General features: G+C 39.6%; 1 protein-coding gene across 2 annotated transcripts in view; it reads right to left on the reverse strand.

The window, feature by feature from the left end:
- Positions 1 to 20,109, reverse strand: part of wwc3 (WWC family member 3) — a 42,433-nt gene that overhangs the window by 1,748 nt on the left and 20,576 nt on the right. The window contains exons 6-22 of one of the 2 annotated variants that reach the window (XM_030132537.1): positions 18,589 to 18,718; positions 16,527 to 16,676; positions 16,272 to 16,345; positions 12,718 to 12,966; positions 9,427 to 9,516; positions 8,766 to 9,337; positions 8,553 to 8,673; positions 7,291 to 7,371; positions 7,108 to 7,194; positions 5,954 to 6,149; positions 5,688 to 5,858; positions 3,620 to 3,723; positions 3,369 to 3,516; positions 3,121 to 3,285; positions 1,531 to 1,623; positions 1,213 to 1,440; positions 996 to 1,123 (exon numbers count right to left, since the gene is read on the reverse strand). In XM_030132537.1, the coding sequence (XP_029988397.1) occupies positions 996 to 1,123; positions 1,213 to 1,440; positions 1,531 to 1,623; positions 3,121 to 3,285; positions 3,369 to 3,516; positions 3,620 to 3,723; positions 5,688 to 5,858; positions 5,954 to 6,149; positions 7,108 to 7,194; positions 7,291 to 7,371; positions 8,553 to 8,673; positions 8,766 to 9,337; positions 9,427 to 9,516; positions 12,718 to 12,966; positions 16,272 to 16,345; positions 16,527 to 16,676; positions 18,589 to 18,718 (2,787 nt within the window). Of the gene's footprint in view, positions 1 to 995; positions 1,124 to 1,212; positions 1,444 to 1,530; positions 1,624 to 3,120; positions 3,286 to 3,368; positions 3,517 to 3,619; positions 3,724 to 5,687; positions 5,859 to 5,953; positions 6,150 to 7,107; positions 7,195 to 7,290; positions 7,372 to 8,552; positions 8,674 to 8,765; positions 9,338 to 9,426; positions 9,517 to 12,717; positions 12,967 to 16,271; positions 16,346 to 16,526; positions 16,677 to 18,588; positions 18,719 to 20,109 lie in introns of both variants that reach the window. The other variant, XM_030132536.1, reaches the window with a different exon arrangement.

Consider the following 20,109-nt stretch of genomic DNA (forward strand, 5'->3'; position numbering starts at 1 on the left):
CTTCGATAAGATTAGAGTGGTAAATGTATGAGGAAATGCCCTCCCCAGACTTTCAAGAAAATAAAAAAAAGAAAACAGGGAAATTTAAACGGAAGTTTCAAATTTAAAAGAAATGAAAGAAGACAAATTCTCTGAGATTAAGGTGGTACATTTATGAGGAAAAACTTAAAAAGAACAAACCTCTGAAATACTCTAAGTTTATAAAGCACAGGTATCAAACATATGGCCCATGAGCCAAAACTGTCCTGCCAAAGGGTCCAACCCAGCGCACAGGATGAATTTATGAAGAGCAAAAATTACACTGAAGACATTTTTAAAAAACACATGTAAATTTGTGACTTAAATGTCATATTTGATGTAAATTTACCATAACAGTGTTGGCGTTATACAAAATAATGAAAGCGACTTTGCAGTTTTTAAAGATAAGATAAGATATGACTTTATGTATACCACCGTGGGGAAATTTCAGTTAACAGCAGGAACATAAAACAAGCAAGTGCAGACAAAAAGACAAGTAGAACATAACATGCTGCACACTTTTAATACCCCTCAGCCAAATACAGTGTAAGATTCTGTTTAAAGTTACTGCCCTATAATTTAGATTAGACTGTCTTTGTGCAAAACTTATTACATGCATATTTATATTGAAAGTACCCAGATATTATAACTGCACAAGGCCATTTAACCTTGAAAAAGCAGGTCAGTGTGACCTATTTTCAATAGGCTTCTGCTCCATGCCAAGGTGCATCCACAGTATAAATTTGAAGCAGATATCTTAAATGTACTCTTCACATAATGTGATAATGTCGTTGAATGGACAGACAACAAAATGATTACAACACTCCGTTGGCCATTTCTGGCCGAGGGGTAAAAAACCACGAACAAGTGAAAAAGGAAATAATAAAGAGAAAAATAAGAAATTTGGTGTCCATCCAAATATTTAGATAAATGTAGAACTAGAATTAAAGAGACGACATTTTGCGGTGGGTCCTGACCTGAATGTCTGCACGGGCAGGGGCTCCTTCTGGCTCTGCCCTCTCATCTGCAGAACCTCTTTGGAGGCCTTCCTCAGCCTCCTCTCCGCCGCCTCCTCCTGCCGCTGCTCCTGTTTGCTTTGGCTCGCCTGTAGCACAACACAAACACCGTCAGCATCGTCGAGGCCAGATCTCCTGAGTATTTGTGACCGGGTCAGTTTTGGGCGGTGGGTCTCACCTGTCTCTGGGCCTCTCTGAGCAGACAGCGGAAGCGCTCATCCCTCAGGGCCCAGTGGGGGAGCTCCGTGGCCTCCCTGGCCTGAGGCTCCTCCAGACGCAGCTTCAGCTCCCTCAGGGCGCTCAGCTCCTCCATCAGCTGCCTCTGACGTGTCCTGCAGGCCTGGAGATCCAGCTCCAGGTCCAGAGATGTACGTGTCGGCTGCTCAACCAAGGAGGAGCGGTACGACTGCTGTCATTACACACCAACACACGTCAGATGAGTGAATGAAAACACTCTGAACATGTTTACGCACAAGGATTCAGAACCAGACTGTACCTGCTTATAGCGTAATGTTCTTCTCTCCACTGTGTTTCTCACAAAAGGGGATTTCTTTGGTAAAGTCGAGCTGTCGCTGTCACTTCGATATAACTGGAAGATAAAAGAAAATCAAATATTAAAGGACTGAAAGACTTCACATGCCCCCATTGTACCAACACAGACCTGGTGCCAGTTCACAGATGGTTCAACCAGTTTGTTTTCCTACAAGCGCCAACTTCTGTTCATTTTCTACACAGATTACATGACAGGTTCATATTCATTATACTGTTAGGCCTTTGATGTTTTTTTATTTCAACCTAGCTTTAGTTCATTTTATGACTGCATAAGGACTTTTATTTTGAGAAACTGTCCTGTTTAGTTTAGTTTTTCAGATATTAGGTCCTACAAAATGCATGACATGAGGTACAAGTGCTAACAGAACAAATCAAGGGGGGAAAACCCCCCAAATAATTTTACGTGTGTCTGTTTTATTTTTTGTTTTTAATTTCAGGTCAAAATTGCTTTGTCCAAATTACTTTTTCAGTTCTAGCCTTTTTTTTTTAATGGCAGTCAGTCCATCTTATTGATCACAATAATCTCCTGACATGAGGCTTGGTGGTGCTCTGAAACTCAACTTTCTGTTGTGTCTTTCAAAGCATGAAGAACTGGTTCAAGATTAGGCACTTTCTCACACTGAATGTATGGGTAAAACAAGGTCAAAACCTGACGCCTGTTGCCCACTAGGGCTTTGACAAATCCTTCAGATATCTTCCTCTTTATTTGGTTTCTGGAGGCCTGAGGTGGTATTCGTTGGCTTTTTCTTGTTGCTGTCTAACTAGAAACTCTGCATACGTTAACCATTTTGAACAAACATCATAATATTCTAATGGTATATATAAAGCAAACATGAGTCCATGTTTTCCCTAATATAAATACACCAGTAATGCAGCAGTTTTTCTGTTAAGTACATGGATTGTGTTCTAATTTGTCCCGCTTTACATTTAGAATGCATTAAAAGCATTTAATTTGAATGAACCTCTAAAGCATCTGTGTAAATCAAACTAACTATATGTCAGAAATCAGAATTCAGAGCAGCAGGTTACCATCTTATGGGAATTCTTCATTGACTGAAGTCATTTCAGGTCAGTATTTATTATTACATAAAGTGCAGGTGAACACAGACCTGAACATTTAAGAGCTGACAAATGTTAATGAATCTTTAAGTGGATGATGACAGCCTTGAAACGATAGCACAGAGTATAAGAGCGTAAGCTTGTTGCATTTTGTGCAGGCTTGGTCAGAATTTATTTTGATATGTAAGATGATTTAAGTTAGTTTGGGGAGCTGACATGGGACAGTACAAAAAGATGGAGTAAGGGGGTGGGAGTATATAAAATGAACTTCAACCCGCTCCTTTTCGAATATGTTGTTTTTTTCTTTTTTATGTTTTTCCTTGTTTTTGGTTTTAAATGTTGATGTTCTAAATAAAAAATAAATGAATGAACAGAGATAGTGTATGGTGATGCGGTTGTTATAGTAACAGTACTGTATTGTGTGCTACTCTATGATTCCCACCCTGTTGGTGAAATAGACCATGTATAAACTCACCCTGCAGACGTACTGACTGCGAGCACCAGGAGAGAAGGTCTGAGAGCGAACTATGGTGCTGCCTCTCATGAATGGCGAAGCATGACCCCAGCGCGCTCCCCTCTCCTTGGGCCGGACTCGTACTGGCTCTGGGAACGGACCTTCTGTCATGGTCGCCTTCTCCACCTGCAGCAGCGATTCAACCACATTTTAATTCAGCCTTTAATCCCACACGTGTTCTGCTGTCAGTTACTGCTGCCGACCTTTACCTTCACTGCACACAGTTTGCTGGTGGTCTGTTCACAGCGCCCTCCAGTGGTGATGCAGACGCCCTCTGCACATAGGCCTTCGGAGCACAGAGCTGGGAATGCTGTGCTGTTGCTGCAGCCGCTGTCCACGGACTCTGCCTGCCAGCTCCTGTCGAACACACCCTTGTCACTTCACTGAGAATATACTGGAGACCATTTTAAAGGAAACACATGATGACTAAGTTCGGTCTGAGATGGAAAAGTTGTGGCACCTCTCAGATGTTGCTTCCCCTGGCTCCTCACTCTTCTTCTCAGCATCCCTCTCCTCCAGATGTGTGGTGGTGTTGGTGCGTGACAGCAGAGTGCATACAGTGTCCTGCAAAATCAAACACCAAACTATCAAACACCGTCTGCTACTACTGTCAACACTCCCTCCTCCTCTGACAGCTATGGGTGGTGTATGAAGGCTGGTTTGGCTTATGATCCACATTCTTGTCAATTCTGCACTTTGATGATCTGAACACCTGCACACTGAGTCCTACACACTGCTAAGCAACAGCAGGAAGAGGAATTTATAATAATGAGTTACAGGTAACAAATGACTTCCTCTGAACTAACTCCTCTGGAAGATATATTCAAAGGAGCCATATGTAGTATTTCTATTTTAAAATATCCAGATATGACCTAAAAGAATCATTAGAGTTCAGAATAAAGATTTATGAAGTTATGCCAAAGATGCAAATGTACTGGATTGAGGAAATCTGAACGGAATACATTTACACCAAATATCCTACAGATTTATGTGACCACTAGGGGCAGTGAGTCACTGTGCTGGTCTCATATGGTGAGGAAAACTAAACAGCATGGAGCCATTGACTGAAGTGTCAGAAAACAGCCAGATGGGATGAGAACCATTAAGAGACAACTTTTAGTCAAAGCAACAAAAGCTAGATGCACTGTTGTTGCTTTCACCACTGGACACAACTCTATGAAAAGAATGGAGGTTGATGCTGAAATGACAGTATTTCTTCTACATGAGTGAGTTTGATTGTGATATGATGAAAATGTAAAGTTATTATGTGACGTTATTTTGTTTGCTAAGTTCACCGTTTGTTAATCCATAGTTCAGACTAAACTGTGACAGTTCTGACCTTGTTTGGACGATTCTAAACAGATCTGTAGTCCAGCTACTGACAACACAAACTACAGAAAACAGGTGATTTGTGGTTTTACTGTCACTGTATTCTGTCTAAAAACAGACTCAGAGCTAAGCTAACAGACCTATAATGTAAAATATTGACTAATGTAGTATCCTTTATGTAGATTTTAGGAAACAGTGTCAAAATAACCAGCTATGAGTTTTGTCTGAGGAAGAAAACTTGATGATACATAATACAGATGTATGTAAACAATGAGCTTTACACTTTATTCAGTGAGTGACACATTGTCATTATATTTAAGACTAAAACTAGATTCCTGTTGAGTTTTGTTTGATTTACAAGTTTTTTTTAAAAATGTATATTTGATGATAGACTGAAAATAAGACTAACAAGTGAAAAATAGGATCAAGGGTCCTGTAGTCCAACGGCATATTTAAAGACAATAATTGACATTCGTTTGACCATTCAAGATCAGTCAAGGTCAAAGGTCACGGCACCAAATGAGAGCCTATAGGTGACATCCTCTCTTTTGCCAACAGTGATTATATCACAATGTCTTCATCTGTTTTCAAGTTATAGCACTTTGAAATGCGTCCCATTGTAAACCAATGGGGTTTTAAAAAATTTCAAAAATTCAGAAATTAATATTTCCCAATTCTTTGAACAAACGTGGTAGACCTTAGCCCAAAAATTATCCACAACAAATATCAAGTCATTCTGACTGATGGTTTCGGAGAAGATGATTCTTGGAAAAACTGCTTACAGATGGAAGACGGGGACAACTGATACCAATAGTCCATCTGACCTTCGGGCCGCTGGACTAAAAAGTAAGCAGAGCCCACTAATTTCCTTGCCCTGTTGCATACTTTGCTCCTCTTGCTCACTAATTTTGAGTCTTAACTTTCAATCTATTCAAAAATACTACAAAAATCTGTAAAAACTTGATTAATTGAGAGAAAGGACATGTAAAGAACACGCGTTGTCGTTCTAATTTGCAAATGTACCGTTTGTGGTTTGTTTAAGATTTTTGCTCACACAAAGAGCACAAGAAAAGGTTTTTATTCTTCTCCATTGTGAAATACAGAATACTTTTCTCCTTGCCCCTCCTTAAGAGAAGATGACCGCCACTATCTTTCTCTTTTCCTCCCTGAAGCAGCCTGTGCGTATGCATGCTCGTTACCATGGGTCTGGGCCTTTGCTCTTCTTCCTGACCATCGTGCTGTCTGCGGTGGCTCAGGTTCTTCTGTTCAGGCCTTGGCAGCTCCGTCCCGCTCAACATCTGGACTTGGAGCGAGTGGTAAACCATCTCTGCGCTTCCTTCACAATCTGCCAGACTCACCTGGGCTTTACCCTGCAGGCAAACACACGCCATTTTACTTCTCATTAGCATTGACTTAACTGATGGCAAACAGATCAGTGGCCTCCTAGTCGGACTTTCAGACCCACCAGTAATTCCTCCTGAGCCTGAGGTCCCAGGGAGCAGACAGACAGCTGCAGAGCACACACCGCCAGGGCGTTTGCAGGGACAGGAATGCGGAAGCCTTCGTTGAAACTCATCTGGGACTGTGGTTCCAACGCGGTACAACAGTAAAACGCACAGGCTCTGCCGGCGTCCAGTGGAATCAAATGCACCTTCACATACCTGCACAAAGAGACAAAGAATCATTAGATAACATGCATTAAACATACGGTGCAGAAGGTACAAGGATGTTCTTTAAATGGCAGCACAGTTATTATAATGATGACAGTTTTTACTTTGAGCAACTCACTAGTTTAAGTTTAGTTTTTATTTAGTTTTAGTGTTTCATTTTCTTGTATTAGACAAAAGCCTTGATTTATAGAAGCTGGAAAAAGGTAAGACTAAAGACACTTGATATCAGATACAAATTATAAAATCCATCCATTTTCTGAACTGCTTAGTCTTCAGGAGGATCTCGGGGGCGTCAGGTCCTGAATATCTATGAGGGAAGGTGGACGGTGGGAGGATGCAGGGTACCCAGAGAGAACGCACAATGATATAAGGAGAACTGAGAAGGGCCTGGAACTGTGTGAGGCCAAACACTGCACCAACTATAAAATGAACAAACAAATATTTGAGCAAATCCATGATTTAGAATTTGTTTGTTGCATTGTTTTGTGTTTATTATTCATTCATTCATTTCTGTTTAATTTCAGGTGGCACGGTGATCCAGTGGTTAGCACTATCACCTCACAGCAGGAAAGTGCATGTTCACCCCATTTCTGCTTTCTCTTCGGGTACTCCGCTTCCTCCCACCGCCCAAAGACATGAACCTTAATAGGTCAGTTGGTCCATGTAAATTCCCGTAGGTGTGAGAATGAGTAGTAGGTGTGTTTGTCTGTATGTGTCTGCCCTGTGATGAAATGGTGACACACTGGTGTACTGTGCCTTTGCCCGCTGGTAGCTGGGATAGGTTCTGGTACCACCCGGGGACCATCATGAAGATTAAGTGAGCCAGAAGATGCATGGATACATGTTTAAATTCATTTAACAAAATTAAATAGTTAATTAAAACTAGTAGTGGGAAAATTAAGACATATGAAAGGTGTGAAGGTGTGGTCACTGTGATGATCATACTCACACTTTATAACCATCTCTCACTATGGACCTGTTCAGATTCCTCAGCTGTAACAGATGCAGTCGGAGAGACTGAGAACTGGACTCCCACCTATAAAGAGACAAGTACAACACAGAGAATATGGAGTCAGATACTAACAGGATATGAGCACACCACCCACATACAGTGTGCACTCAGTTTACTCACAGCAGTCCGAGCTGGATCTGGGTGGGCTCGCTCACAGATGTCAGCTCTTTGATGTAAGACATCTCCTCAGCCTCTTCAGCCCTGTTGGACAAAACAACCAATAAACAAACTGCCTTCCTCATCGAACAAATACTTTTTGTTATGCAATATCCTAAAACATCTTAAATGTAGTTAAGGGGCCTACATGACAAATACTGTTTTACACAATTCATCTTTGATTGAGCGATTCATCTTTGATACAGCGAGTTCACAGAATTAACTTGAAAAGATTCGAAGAGCTACATATGTTTGCTTGATCTTTTTAAAGACATCAAAAACAGACGGAAATCCTCAATGAGAATGTTCACTTTCAGGATGACAATACATGTGTCCTGTCTAAAACTGTACTGCACAGTTTATATCTGCCCTCAGCTGCTTTTATATGGATGAGTCAAAACATGCAAATACAAAAAAAAAACAGTTTGTTTTTTATGTCAAATGGTTGATGATGATGTGAATCATATTAGGGTTTGGTATAAGATCTTCACTTGTAATGATCCAATAGTGATTGATCAAATGCAGATATTGTTTATGCCTTTTCCTGTGGGTGAGTTAAGCTTGGGCTTCAACCCCATCACTCACCTCTGCATTACATGAAGCCTTCAGCAGCACTTATTGGTTAAGTTAAATAAAATGCAACTGCTTGTGTTCTCAGTGAGATGAACTGGGGACCTGTTCCGGATGTACTCTGCCTTTACGCAGTGTCAGATGGGACAGGCCCCCGACCCCCCCTCCCTCACAAATTTCCAATTGGTTACATAAAATGAAGTAATGAGAGCGTCTGATTCCTTGTACAAATTCTGGAAATCAGTGGCGATACCTGACCAACATTATTGACACACTTTCCTCTGGGATTAATAAAGTATTTTGAAACTGAATCTGAATTTTATAGCATTTGCAGTCACCAGATTAACCTAACAGAGATTTTGAGAGATATCGCTAGGTTGGGTTGATCTCTGGGAGATTTTGGACTGATGTGTTTGATCATCCATCATTATCGAAACCAAGAGAGGGAGTTCATCCCTGCACTGAAAGTCCTAGACTGACGAATCGGTGCTAAGGTGCATTAAAGATGTTCTGAGCTAACCCTTGACACTGGTTTGTCCTTTACTTTGTCGACTGTCTGTCGGTGATTTTCTGCAGCAGTTTTCTTCTTCGTCACTAGGAGGTGCAGTTGCCCTTGTGTTTTTATTTTAGCATCATAAGGCTGGACCTCAGCTTACCTTCTGCCCCAGGCTTCAAAGACACCGCTGTCTGTTGCCAGGGCGTCCTCAGACACACCTGCAGAAACTCTCCTGGCTCTTCTTCCACTTCTGTTGGCACTATTTCCCCTCAGAGTGACTCCTACAGTGTAACACATTAATCCAGTTAATCCAACAATAATCACCAGGTAATGTGTATTGCTTTGACCTATGTGGATGGCTGTGTTTACGTGCCTGAGGAGGTGAAAGCGCCCTGTGCACTGCTGTCTCGGTGACTCTTGTTGTCCAGTTGGTGCACAGCTGCAGGGCCGATTGTGTCCTCGCTGCTCAACATGGCGGTGTGTGACAGAGTTTGCGACTGGGCCCGGAGCCCCTCTAACAGGCCACGACCTGCCTGCTCCATGTACTCCTCTGTCATCTGGGTGAGGGGGCAGTCTTGAGGGGCAGAGTGGTAGGGGGTATCCATGGGAGAGCTGGGCGGGGACAGAGAGGACAGCGAAGAGCGGGATGAGAGGGAGGCCAGGGACTGTGGGGTGTCGTGGGAGCGTTTGGCTTTGCTTTGGGTCAGGGGGTCGGGAGTGAAAATGGAACAGTCTCTGGACACAGTCTCTGGGGGCAGCAGGTAGCGTAGGTGGGAGTCTAGCGGCTCTCCTGCCCCGTCGTGCCGATCGTACTGGGGAAGGCCGTAGATGTCGCTGAAACTAATGGAGCTCAGGGAGCCTCGACTGGACGCCAGCGAGCCCCGACTGGAGGCCAGAGAGCCACGGCTGCTGCTGGACGATACTGTCAAAGAGCTGGCCGAGAGGCTGGTGGAAGTCAGAGGAGACAGGTGTTAAAAACAAAACACAGACACACAAAAGGACATTTATATGTAAAGAACGAGTGAGTGCTGTACCTCTTCAACTGGGAGTGAAGGTAGGTGGTGATGCGTGTTGCCTCCTCCAGTTGTCGGAGCAGAGCGTTCCTCTTCTCCTGCTGCAGGATCCTGTCAAAAGAAGTTAAAATCAAAACCTCACGTCAAAGTTTGATCAGATCTCATGGTCGGGAAACTACCATCAGTTCTTGTTCTAAAATAGCATTACTCTCATAGCATAATTGCCTAAGTCACATTTTTTTCAGGTCATGACCAATGATGAAAAATGAAGCAGCAGTGTTAGGAGAGAAAAATTATGCAGATATCACAATTTGGCAAAAAATTATGCTATGAGGCTAACGATATGTATTATAGTCTGTAGAGACACAGCTAATTTTAGGTAAAGCCATCAACCTATATAGTAATAAAACTGATGGAGATGCAGTGTGTGTGTAATGTAGTGTGTTATTGCTGTTAATTCTCCTGCCAGAGTTCAATCACTTTCTGGTATTTCCTGTCACATCACAAACCTTTTTCCTCGCCTTTCCTCATCTCATTCGTTTGTTTGGGTCATGTATTCAGCTGTTAACAGTCATCACAAACAGTTACAGGCTTAAAAAAACACACGACTTAAACGCCTTAAAACTAGGTCAATCCATGTGTCACCAGAGGCTTTAAACGGTCAGCAAAGGGCCTATTTGATATCTTAAAGGGTATAGTTTGGTTATAGATACCATCGTCGTATTATGTGCATGTTTTAATGCACACAAGGTCTAATTATATTTATGTTGAAATGCATTTAAAATATAGGCATGAAATTATTTTTGCCTCATGAATTAGAAAATTCTATTTGAGGAAAATCTCTCCAAAACAGCAGTACAACATGAGAAATAAATACCAAAATTTCAATGATCCGATGTTGTGGAGATACAACAAATACGGTCGCGTAAACAATTATTAGACCATCAAAAGTTATCAAAAAATATGGTTATGCAATCAAGTACTAACTCCTGTGTGTATCATGCGACTAAAACAGACAGAAAAGAAAACATGGAAAACCTAAAAGCACTGTTTTTGGCAGCACAATGCCATAGCTATTGATGTAAGAACTGAAGTGATTTTGGTTATTATCAAGAAAACATGGAAAATGGCTAGATATCAGCTCAGAAATTAAACTCTTATGAGCTTTTTGTTGTTATCATTATATTTGTCCAAACAAATTTACCCTTAGTTGCACCAGGCATTAAAATGAACAAGAAATTGAAGAAAACAAGGGTGGTCTAATAATTGTTTCCTCAACTATAGACTAAGACAAAGACAGATCAAAATTGCTCTGAAGCACTAATGACAATTTTTTTTTTTTTACAGTTTTCAGAAGGATATAATTTTGTATATATATTGAACATTACATCTTTTAAATGTTCCATGTTTTTACCATAAATTCAGTATCCCACCCAATTTTCAAAGCCTCAACACCTCAAAATATAATGAAGATTCAAGGCTGAAAATTTGGATGGTGGAGTTTCCCAGGACTAATGACATTATTTTTGAAACTTTCAAGCAAATCAGCCAGGAACATTTAGCAAAATCTGGTGATTTAACTTAATTTAAAACACCAAATACTACAGGACTTCGTACAGGACCGGTCAGTCATTCAGTGTGTGCTCATCTTTACTCAGCTGCTTGCTGTCTGCTGTAGGTAATTTTAAGTAATAAAGTACAGATGTCCCAGAAAACACAATAATAAAACATAAATTAGTCTGTGTATCCCAGGAGCCTGTGGTATCATATCAAACAGTAAGGTGTGTTCATCTTACTGAAAAACCAGAGGTGTTTTAGTCTGTGTTATAGTCTGGTTAAAGTAGAGAGGATACATCTATATTCAAGCTCCTCCCCCTGAAGCTACAAACATGGTTGACATATGGTATTCCATAATATACAAAGTAAAAACCTTTGATTGATCTCATCTATAGCTTTTTTTATACACTGAAGTTAGATAAAGATATTATCCATCCATTTTCTGAACCCACTAGGGTCGCTGAAGCCTATCCAAGCTACTTATGGGTGAAGGTGGGGGTACACCCTGGACATGTCACCAGTTCATCACAGGGCTGACATATAGAGAAAAACAATCACTCTCACATTCACACCTATGGGCAATTTAGATTAACCGATTAACCTATCAGTGCATGTCTTTGGATGGTGAGAGGAAGCCGGAGTACCCGAAGAGAACATGCAAACTCCACACAGTCCCACCCCCATCGACTGGTGTTGGAATCGAATCCAGGACCTTCTTGCTGTGAGGTTCAAGTGCTATCCGCCCGATAAAGATATTATCTCCTACTAATGGATGCTGTAACTGTCCTAAACCAAACTAAGCTTATACTTCTTCCTACTCCTTTTCGACCATGCAAGATTCAGACTTGTATGTACTTGAAGATAGATTCTGTTCATTTAAATGTTATTTTGTTTTTGTTTTAATTTGCTTCGTTTTGTCTTATTTTGTTTCTTTGCATGTTCGAAATAAATAAATAAATCTAAATCTAAATTCAAATCTAAATCTAAACATATTGAGCTCACCATCACATAAAGCAAAGGTACAGTAGTGCAGTAGTGGAAAAAAGTTTTCAGATGCATCACAAATGCATGGGATGAATAAAAACTTTTTATCCACAAGACAGTCAAAGATCTGAATATTTATGTTTGATAATTGTATGAGAAAAGATTTAATATTGTGAGTTGGACATCAAAATAGTTGCAAAGTAATTGATTCTTGTCTTGATGCATTTTATTTTTTAAGTATTTATGACCTAATAACATTTGGCTTTGTCAAATAGTCATCACTCATATCTGTCTACTGCTCTCTTATCTGTCTGTTTCATTCATTCATTCATTCATTCTGAACCCGCTTTATCCTCACTAGGGTCACAGGACAGTCTGTTTCAAGTATATGAAAATAACTTAATCATAACTGTCAGAGCACTGCGCGTTACTGTTATTTATTAAACTGCAGCAGCTTGAATGTTTTGTACTGCTCACAATTAATAAACAATAAAACGTGACAGTATTTGACTGACTGGGTGGAATCTGTGTTGAAGGTTCAGAGTCTCTGTAGACATTGAGATCCTACAAGTTCCCGGTTTCAGGATGTTGGAATTTCTGTCTCTTTTTTAAACAATGTTAAACATTAACCCTACAATATTTATGAGCCCTGATATTAATTACAGTAAAAATCTGTTCAGAACAGGTGCAATCCAGACAGCTCAGCACACAAGTGCACAAACTAAATTTGTGTTCATTGCCTGAGACAGCTCAGATCGCCATCATACTGACCTCTGATTGGCTCCCTGGCTCTGGGAGCTGTGGGCCCTCTGCACCTCCTCCTCTAACCGTCTGCGCTCCTCCTCCAGCTGCAGCAGCGTCTCCGGTGAGTGCTGCTGCTTGCTGACCAAGATGATCTCCTGCAGGAGTGCCTCTTTCTCACGCAGGAGCTGCATGAAGTCCCGGTCTCGGTCCGCCTCGGCCCGTCCAGACCAGCTCTCACTGTCCAGCTGTGCTAGCTGGTGCTGTATGCTCTGCACCCTGGGAAACAGCAGAGGGAGACTCAGCACAGAGCAGCATGTGTTGGCATTTTTTTTTCACCTTTATATTTAACCTTCATTATTGCTGAAATAAAGGTGTTGACATTTTTTTGTTTTTCTCTCAATACTTGGCGCTGGCTCAAGATAGAAGTGACTAATTTATATTCAGAGGCAGGCAAGTACATGCTGTTACTACTTTAGAAACATTTGTGTGCAGAAACTTTGAGCCAAAAGTGTCTGATACAATGAGGTGCAGAGAACTGAGCTGCTCTGCCTAAGTTGAAGTTGAGGAGCAACCAACCCACAACCCACTATTAACTTAACTGGTGGAAAATAATTGTTATTTTAATCAGTAAAAAAAAAAAAAATTCAACTTACTAATCAAAATATTAGCGATTACAAAAGATCACATCTGAATATAACTCTGTTGTCATCACCACACTATTTGTCAGTAAATCAAACAATTGTTAAAACAGCCGAAGCATTACTTTTTCAAGATGGCAACTAGTTTTAAAAGTCATTTTCCCAACATTGACCATAATTATTGAGATCTGATGCACATAACCTTTTCTTAATTTGCCCTCCTCTAGACCTAGACCAGACCCTAAAATAATCTGTAAAGTATTAAAACATTGTAGACCAACTTCTTAATGTTCATCTTCACAGTGTCATATTAACAAGCAGACAATATGTGCTGTCATTCTGATGAAAAAACAATTACCAACTGAGAATACCAGATCATCACAACTGGAGACCATCGGTCATGTTATGTCACCATGTTATTTTTTTGTGCTGATGGCCTAAAATTTATATGAAGAGATATTGTCACAGTCTTCATAGCCTGTGCATGGAGAAACAGTTACCTTGTAATACTTATTCTTATAACAAATTTAACTCTTGCCTGTAACTTCCCCAAAGACCTAAAAACAGGCATAAAAACATTACTTTTATGATAAGGACAAGCCACAAGCAGATTAATGTCTCCTTGCTGCAGGTTTCAATAAGTTCAATTTAAGACTTTATAAGACCCTTTTAAATGTAATTTAAGACTTATTTCACACCCAAAAAGTAAGAAGGATATAAAAGAAAATCTCTTAAAAGTTAATGTCAGTCTGAGCACTGTCCAGAGGTTGCTTAGCAGAGCTGTTAGGAGTTAATATAAATCCTGAGACTGGACTTTAGTGATGCTTTTGTCATGTTTCCAATGTGAAAACAGAAGAATACTAACTGACAGCAGGTTTTTGCAGGTGGCTTTTTACCCATGCATCAAACTCCAACAAACAGGTTTCAGCTATTACCATGTAATATGTTGAATTAATCAGTTTACTTGTGGACAAACATGCCCAAACTGCAAAATGAAGATTATTACCTCTGCTGTAAATTCTTCTTACACAACAAACAGTAAAAATTAAACCTGTTTGTTAGCTGTAATAAATCCATTGTTAATATGTTTCTCCATCAATTGCATGATATTTAACTACATCTACAAGAGAAAATGCAGTTGCAGGTGTGCCATCCGCTAATAAATGGAAAAATGAAGAAAATCGGAAACATGACTGATTCAAAATATCAGCCCATGCCCTCCGTGAATATAAAAACCTCATTCTAACACAACAAAAACAATAACTACTTTTGTGTGATTACAAACTAATCAGAGCATAATTATGAGTATTATATTCCATTTCTCCAATTGTATCCCCCTAAAGTCACCACATTGCACTAGGGCTGCACACATTTGTGAAATAATCATATTAAAATTATCCAGGGTAACATTGCCATTTGAGTTCACTTGTTTGGAAAATGCAGATTACTAGCTTTGAATGTGTATTCTCAAACATACAAACATTAATTGGCATAAAATAATACACATACTGTAGTGAGTTCCATTGTGCATATTTTACACAGTGCCATATATTACCAGAGGACAGAGACTGTTATTTTTTCAGTTTTTCTCCAATTTTTCCTATTGGCAATAACTCTAACTCTTCCTAAATCTAAACCTTCAAATTGCAGTTTTTTGCAATCATGTAATTTGACAGGCTGTCATTGCAGTTAGATTATTATTTTTTACAAACGCGGCACATAGTTCTATTAAACCATTTCTGAATCCTGCTTTATTTTAAATAACTTCATGGGAAAAAAGCCACAAAAAAAAAAAAAAACACAAACATAAACTTCTTCACTAGGACATGCCACTCAGCCCTTGCTTCAACAAACCACGATATGTGCTGTTCTCAAGCAGACGTCATTGAGCTTATACTTACACATTAGATGAAAATAACGTTAACTTCATATTCCAATGAAATAACACAATTCTGATGATTTTAGACTTTTAAGAGACATGCAGCTGTTATTAATATTTGTATGAAGGGTTATTGAGTTTGTTACTTGTACAGCTTCTACACAAGTGTTTATAGCCTTGTGGCAGAATCAGATTCACATATTTAAGTGAAGTACGCTTCAAGTTTGAGACTATAATGACAGCATTCAGCGTGGTAATTTCTACCTGCTGCTGCATCCGCCAGTGGTCGTACAGGTGCGTGTCACTGAGATGTTGTGCAGACAGAGTTGAGTGGGACCTCAGAGGTCCGAGTCCTCAGCTCAGGATGAAATAACTGTGTTTATGTGTGCTGGATCTCAGACAGAGTGACTCAGGGACAGAGCATGCAAGTTTCCACAGGTCTCCCTTCTTCTTCACTCTCTCTCTCCTTCCCTGATGTCATGGTTGGCAATGCTGTTGCTGGGTCACCACAGCAACATAAATCTTGTTTTAAAAAAAAGACTGCATGGAGCCATCATAATAACATGGTGCTGCCACTGCCCATCACAGCTGGAACATACACTGTCCGTCCTGCATCATTAAATCAGCTTCAGTCATACCTGGGCCCACTTCATTATGGAGTACATTTCAGGCTTCATTTGACGCCTACTTTGCCAACATATAATTTCTCCTGCTATAGCCTGAGCTGGGATATATTTAACCAAACTCCACACAGTGTGTATATTAAACCACCTTGCGGAGTAGCAGGGTGTGTACTGAGGCAGGCACTGGCCAGTCACACAAAGGCTGCACACAGTCAGCAGCAGCGTGGCCAGGGAAAAATGTGACCACCCAGCTCATTCCTGCAGCCAGACATCGCTCAGCAGCCCCGGCCACCAGGCGCAAATACTATTAAAACACGTCCTCCCACTGGACTGAATGCAGGGCAGAGGAAAGAGTGGGGGCCGGCAGGGCCAGTGAGTCAGAGCTGCATGTCACTGTGTCATAGTACTATGACTGATAAACAAACAACCACACAGACTTACTTTTTCTTGGCTTCCTCATACTGCCAGTTGAGTTTCACTTTGTCCACCAAATGTGAGGAATCTTGGGAACCATACTTGAGGGAAAAACGACATGAAAAAGTATTGAGCGTGGTTTTAAATATACGTTGAAACATGGATTACAAATATGATCTAATGTGCTGTCCTTTCAGATCTATGATGGGAGGGTTAATAAGCCTCCTGCAGCCTCAGTCATCTTCTCTACTCCTCAAAGGGAGGACTCGCAGTGTCTCCTACCTCTCCCATTAAATCAGTCTGACAGCCAGTGTCACAGTACTGCTGCAGTACACACGAGTCACCCGCGGTTCCAGTGCTATTTGCCACCTCGCTGGCCGAGTCGCTGATGGACAAGCTGCTTTGGAAGTTCACCGTCAGTTTCACCAGGCTCTGTGGGATGACACAATCAAACTTATTAAAGAATCTACATAACTATCTCCAAATAATATAACAATAGTTGACATTATATCAGTAGCAGGCCAACTCCCTCCAGGAATTAGACACCTTTAAATAGAATAGAATCAGGTTTATTGCCATTGCCGAACACAAGTAGCCTACTGGTGTATGAATGTGTGTGTGAATGGGTGAATGTGAGGCACTGTAAAGCACTTTGGGCACCATGAAGGTGTAGAAAAAAGGTGCTATATAAGTTCAGTCCATTAGTACAGTGCACAAGGTTTTGTTTACATCTCTAAGTATCCAGAGTAAAAAAAAAAAAAAACATTTAACAATATATAAATCTAAATAAATGGGAAATAAGGGTAGGAAATGTGCAGAATAGATAGAAATATGAACTAGAAGTAAATATTCTCTTCAGCCCCAGCAATGCATTTTTCCCAGCAAGAGTTTCACAGCTTTACTTAATGTATCAGAGAAGAGAATTATTTAATGTAAAAAAAAAAAAAAAAAAAGAAAAAAAATTTTACTTTCCTGTGTCTCAGGAAAATATGACAAAGTACAAAAATATAGATATATATAGAAATATGTGCAATAGTGCAATTAGGTCCAGTTTAATTATGTTATATATGTAACAGTGTGGTCACAATTTAACATCCAGATAAATATGTTAAAAACATAACAGCGTGGGTAACAGTGTAACTGTTGGGTGGTTTGTGTATTATGTAGAGTAGCATCCTAATGACTAGTGTCTAAATTTAGTTCCAGGGGCTTTATTTTACCTCAAATATGTTGCTGTGTGGTACTTGCAGCGACTGATTTAATGGCAGTGTTATTTATTAGTGGTTCACGATGGCAGATATAAGGCTTTCCTGAATCCCTTATGTCCTTCCTGCACTTCTGGCAACTTCTGGCTTACTTATTGGCAATATGTACGTTGTTGCCTGTATTCGTATTGTGCTAAAGAGTTTAATATATACTCTCCTGTACCAAAAAAAATTCCACTGGCAGGGGTCATGTGGCTACTGAAGAATCTAAAGAATGTATTTCAGTCACCATTTTAAAGAAGTCATGCAATTTTTCATTGTGCTTTGACACATTAGCATGGGGTTACTGAATAAAGCATATGGACAAAGTCCAGCCTTGTATTGCATTTATCTAGAGGATGTTGCACACAAAATAATGTGTAAAAACAGAAATGAAGACAATCAATGGTCTGAACTTTCATCATCTTCTAAAAACTCACCCTTATCGTCAACCATTTTTATAGTAAACAGCTATTATTATATGAGTGGGTGTGTATGTATGTATATTTGTGTTACTATGTGTATTTGTGCACATGTCTTATGTCCTTGGCCGTTCTTATTTTTAACATGTATGTTGAAATATTTGCCTGGTTTGTCTGTTTATGTACTTTTATCACTTTGTAAACGTGTTATGACAATAAAGTTTTACTTACTAAAAGTTCTGGGTGTTTCATTGGAAATGTGGCTGTTGTGACATTAACAAACAGGGAAAAGCGATTACCAAAACTAACCTTTAAAGGTGGCTTTTGCTTCCAAACTATCCTTTAGACATATTATTAATAATATTTTTAGTGTGTCATTGAGCTCCATTACAAGTGTATAAAGAGATATTAGCAGGAAATGAGTCTTCAAATGTGGTGTGATGATCAGCCTTGAATCACTGTCCTGTTACCACTCCATTATTTATACATTATTACTCCATGACATTCTTTGCTTTGCTGACGGATTCTGAGATGTGGTTGGTGATTCAGACGTCTGGAAATGTGCTTATTAAGACAATTGCAGCAGCAGTACACTGACAGACACTAGAGGTCAGCATAGAATATTCCAACAATAAAAACAACAGCGACAGGAGTTTTCGTGTTTTTTAAAGGAGTTACCTGGATGAGGTCCTGCCTTTCCTTTTCGCCTGTGCTGATGGCCTTTTTGATGCTGCGCAGCTCATTGAAGATAGCTTGAGCCTCGTCCAGCTTGTAGTTAGTCTGACTGCTGGACATCTTCCTGTCGATCCTGCGACACAATGGCACAAATGAACATACTTGCATATGCATGAAGTCCAAAGTTTGTGTCTTAGTGGTCCATCAATAGTTACTGTCCTGCGGTCTTTTAGACATGTGAAGACTTATTAAAACTCAGGTGACAGGTAAATCTATGTCACAACATTTATGATTTTACTGCATGTTACATAATTCTCATTGAAGTGATGTTTCAACCAGTGTAATAGACCTGTTTTTCTTCACTTCTCCTACTGTAGCCAACAACCAAAAGGTCTTGTACATGTATATACAATTCTGTTCTAGTACTTATTACTGATAATAAATGCAATACTAACACTGTGAGCTAAGTTTTTATGATAATATTTATAAGTAAAGCCCTTACTAGTATATATATATATATATTTTACCTCCATATCACTTCACTATTGTCTTTCACTGCTGTTCTTTGTCATAAGTGTTCTAAGAGAACAGATAAATGAAAATTAAGAGACTAAGGGGACAGTTTTTTCTGTTTTGCACTCTGCACTTGCAACCTGGACTGCATTTCAGAAAGTGTTTTAACTCAGTATATAGGGTTCCTTCAGGTTTCTACAAGTTAAATTTAAGACTTTTTAAGATCTTTTGTAAGACTACTTAGAACAGAATTTAATACCCATTTCACAGCCTATTTCATGGCCATACTGGCTAAAAATTTGTGACTCCTAGAATATAGGAAAATGTAATGATTTATTCCAGCGCCTTGATTCCCACTGTCCCGGGTCATTGCTCACTGGGGGCTGCAAAGTTAGCAATTACTGGTTCCTAATTTCAGTATAAATTGTTGGGTTAGAACCGGTGGAACTGAGTAGAATAACGTTACTTCCTTGCAGCTTGGATATTTAACAGACACATTTAAACACAATACAGTGAACAAGTTTATGGCACCATAACTTAAGAACCTACCATATCAAATTTAACACCTTTTAAAGACTTTTTTAAAGTTTTAAATGCAGATTTTGTAAATTTAAGACTTTTTAAGACTTTGCGGGAACCCTGACTATATTACCTTACCTTAAATTAATTCACTGAATAGTCTTTTACATTTTATTGTCTCTTTCAAAGTAATTCTTTACTGTTACATCAGAAATGAAGCACTCACCTCAGTTTTTTCTGACTTTGAATAAAGGTTTAAATGTGCAATGCTGAAACTATGATTATGTGGTGTTAACTAGCATTTTTTTCTGAAATGACAGCAGCATGTGGTGTATTTAATACAAGTAATTTTTTCAGCAAAAGGGGGTAGGAGAGACAGGTATTGTTAATTATGGGGCAAAAAAATCACTCTTCTTGTGCATGCTAAACTGTGGTGTATTCTATGTGCAGAGTTTGGACACAGTGCAGCCTCTTAAAGTTAAAGAATGACAT

This window comes from Sphaeramia orbicularis, chromosome 4 (genome assembly GCF_902148855.1).
Source record: "Sphaeramia orbicularis chromosome 4, fSphaOr1.1, whole genome shotgun sequence".
In the NCBI taxonomy this organism is placed as follows: domain Eukaryota; kingdom Metazoa; phylum Chordata; class Actinopteri; order Kurtiformes; family Apogonidae; genus Sphaeramia; species Sphaeramia orbicularis.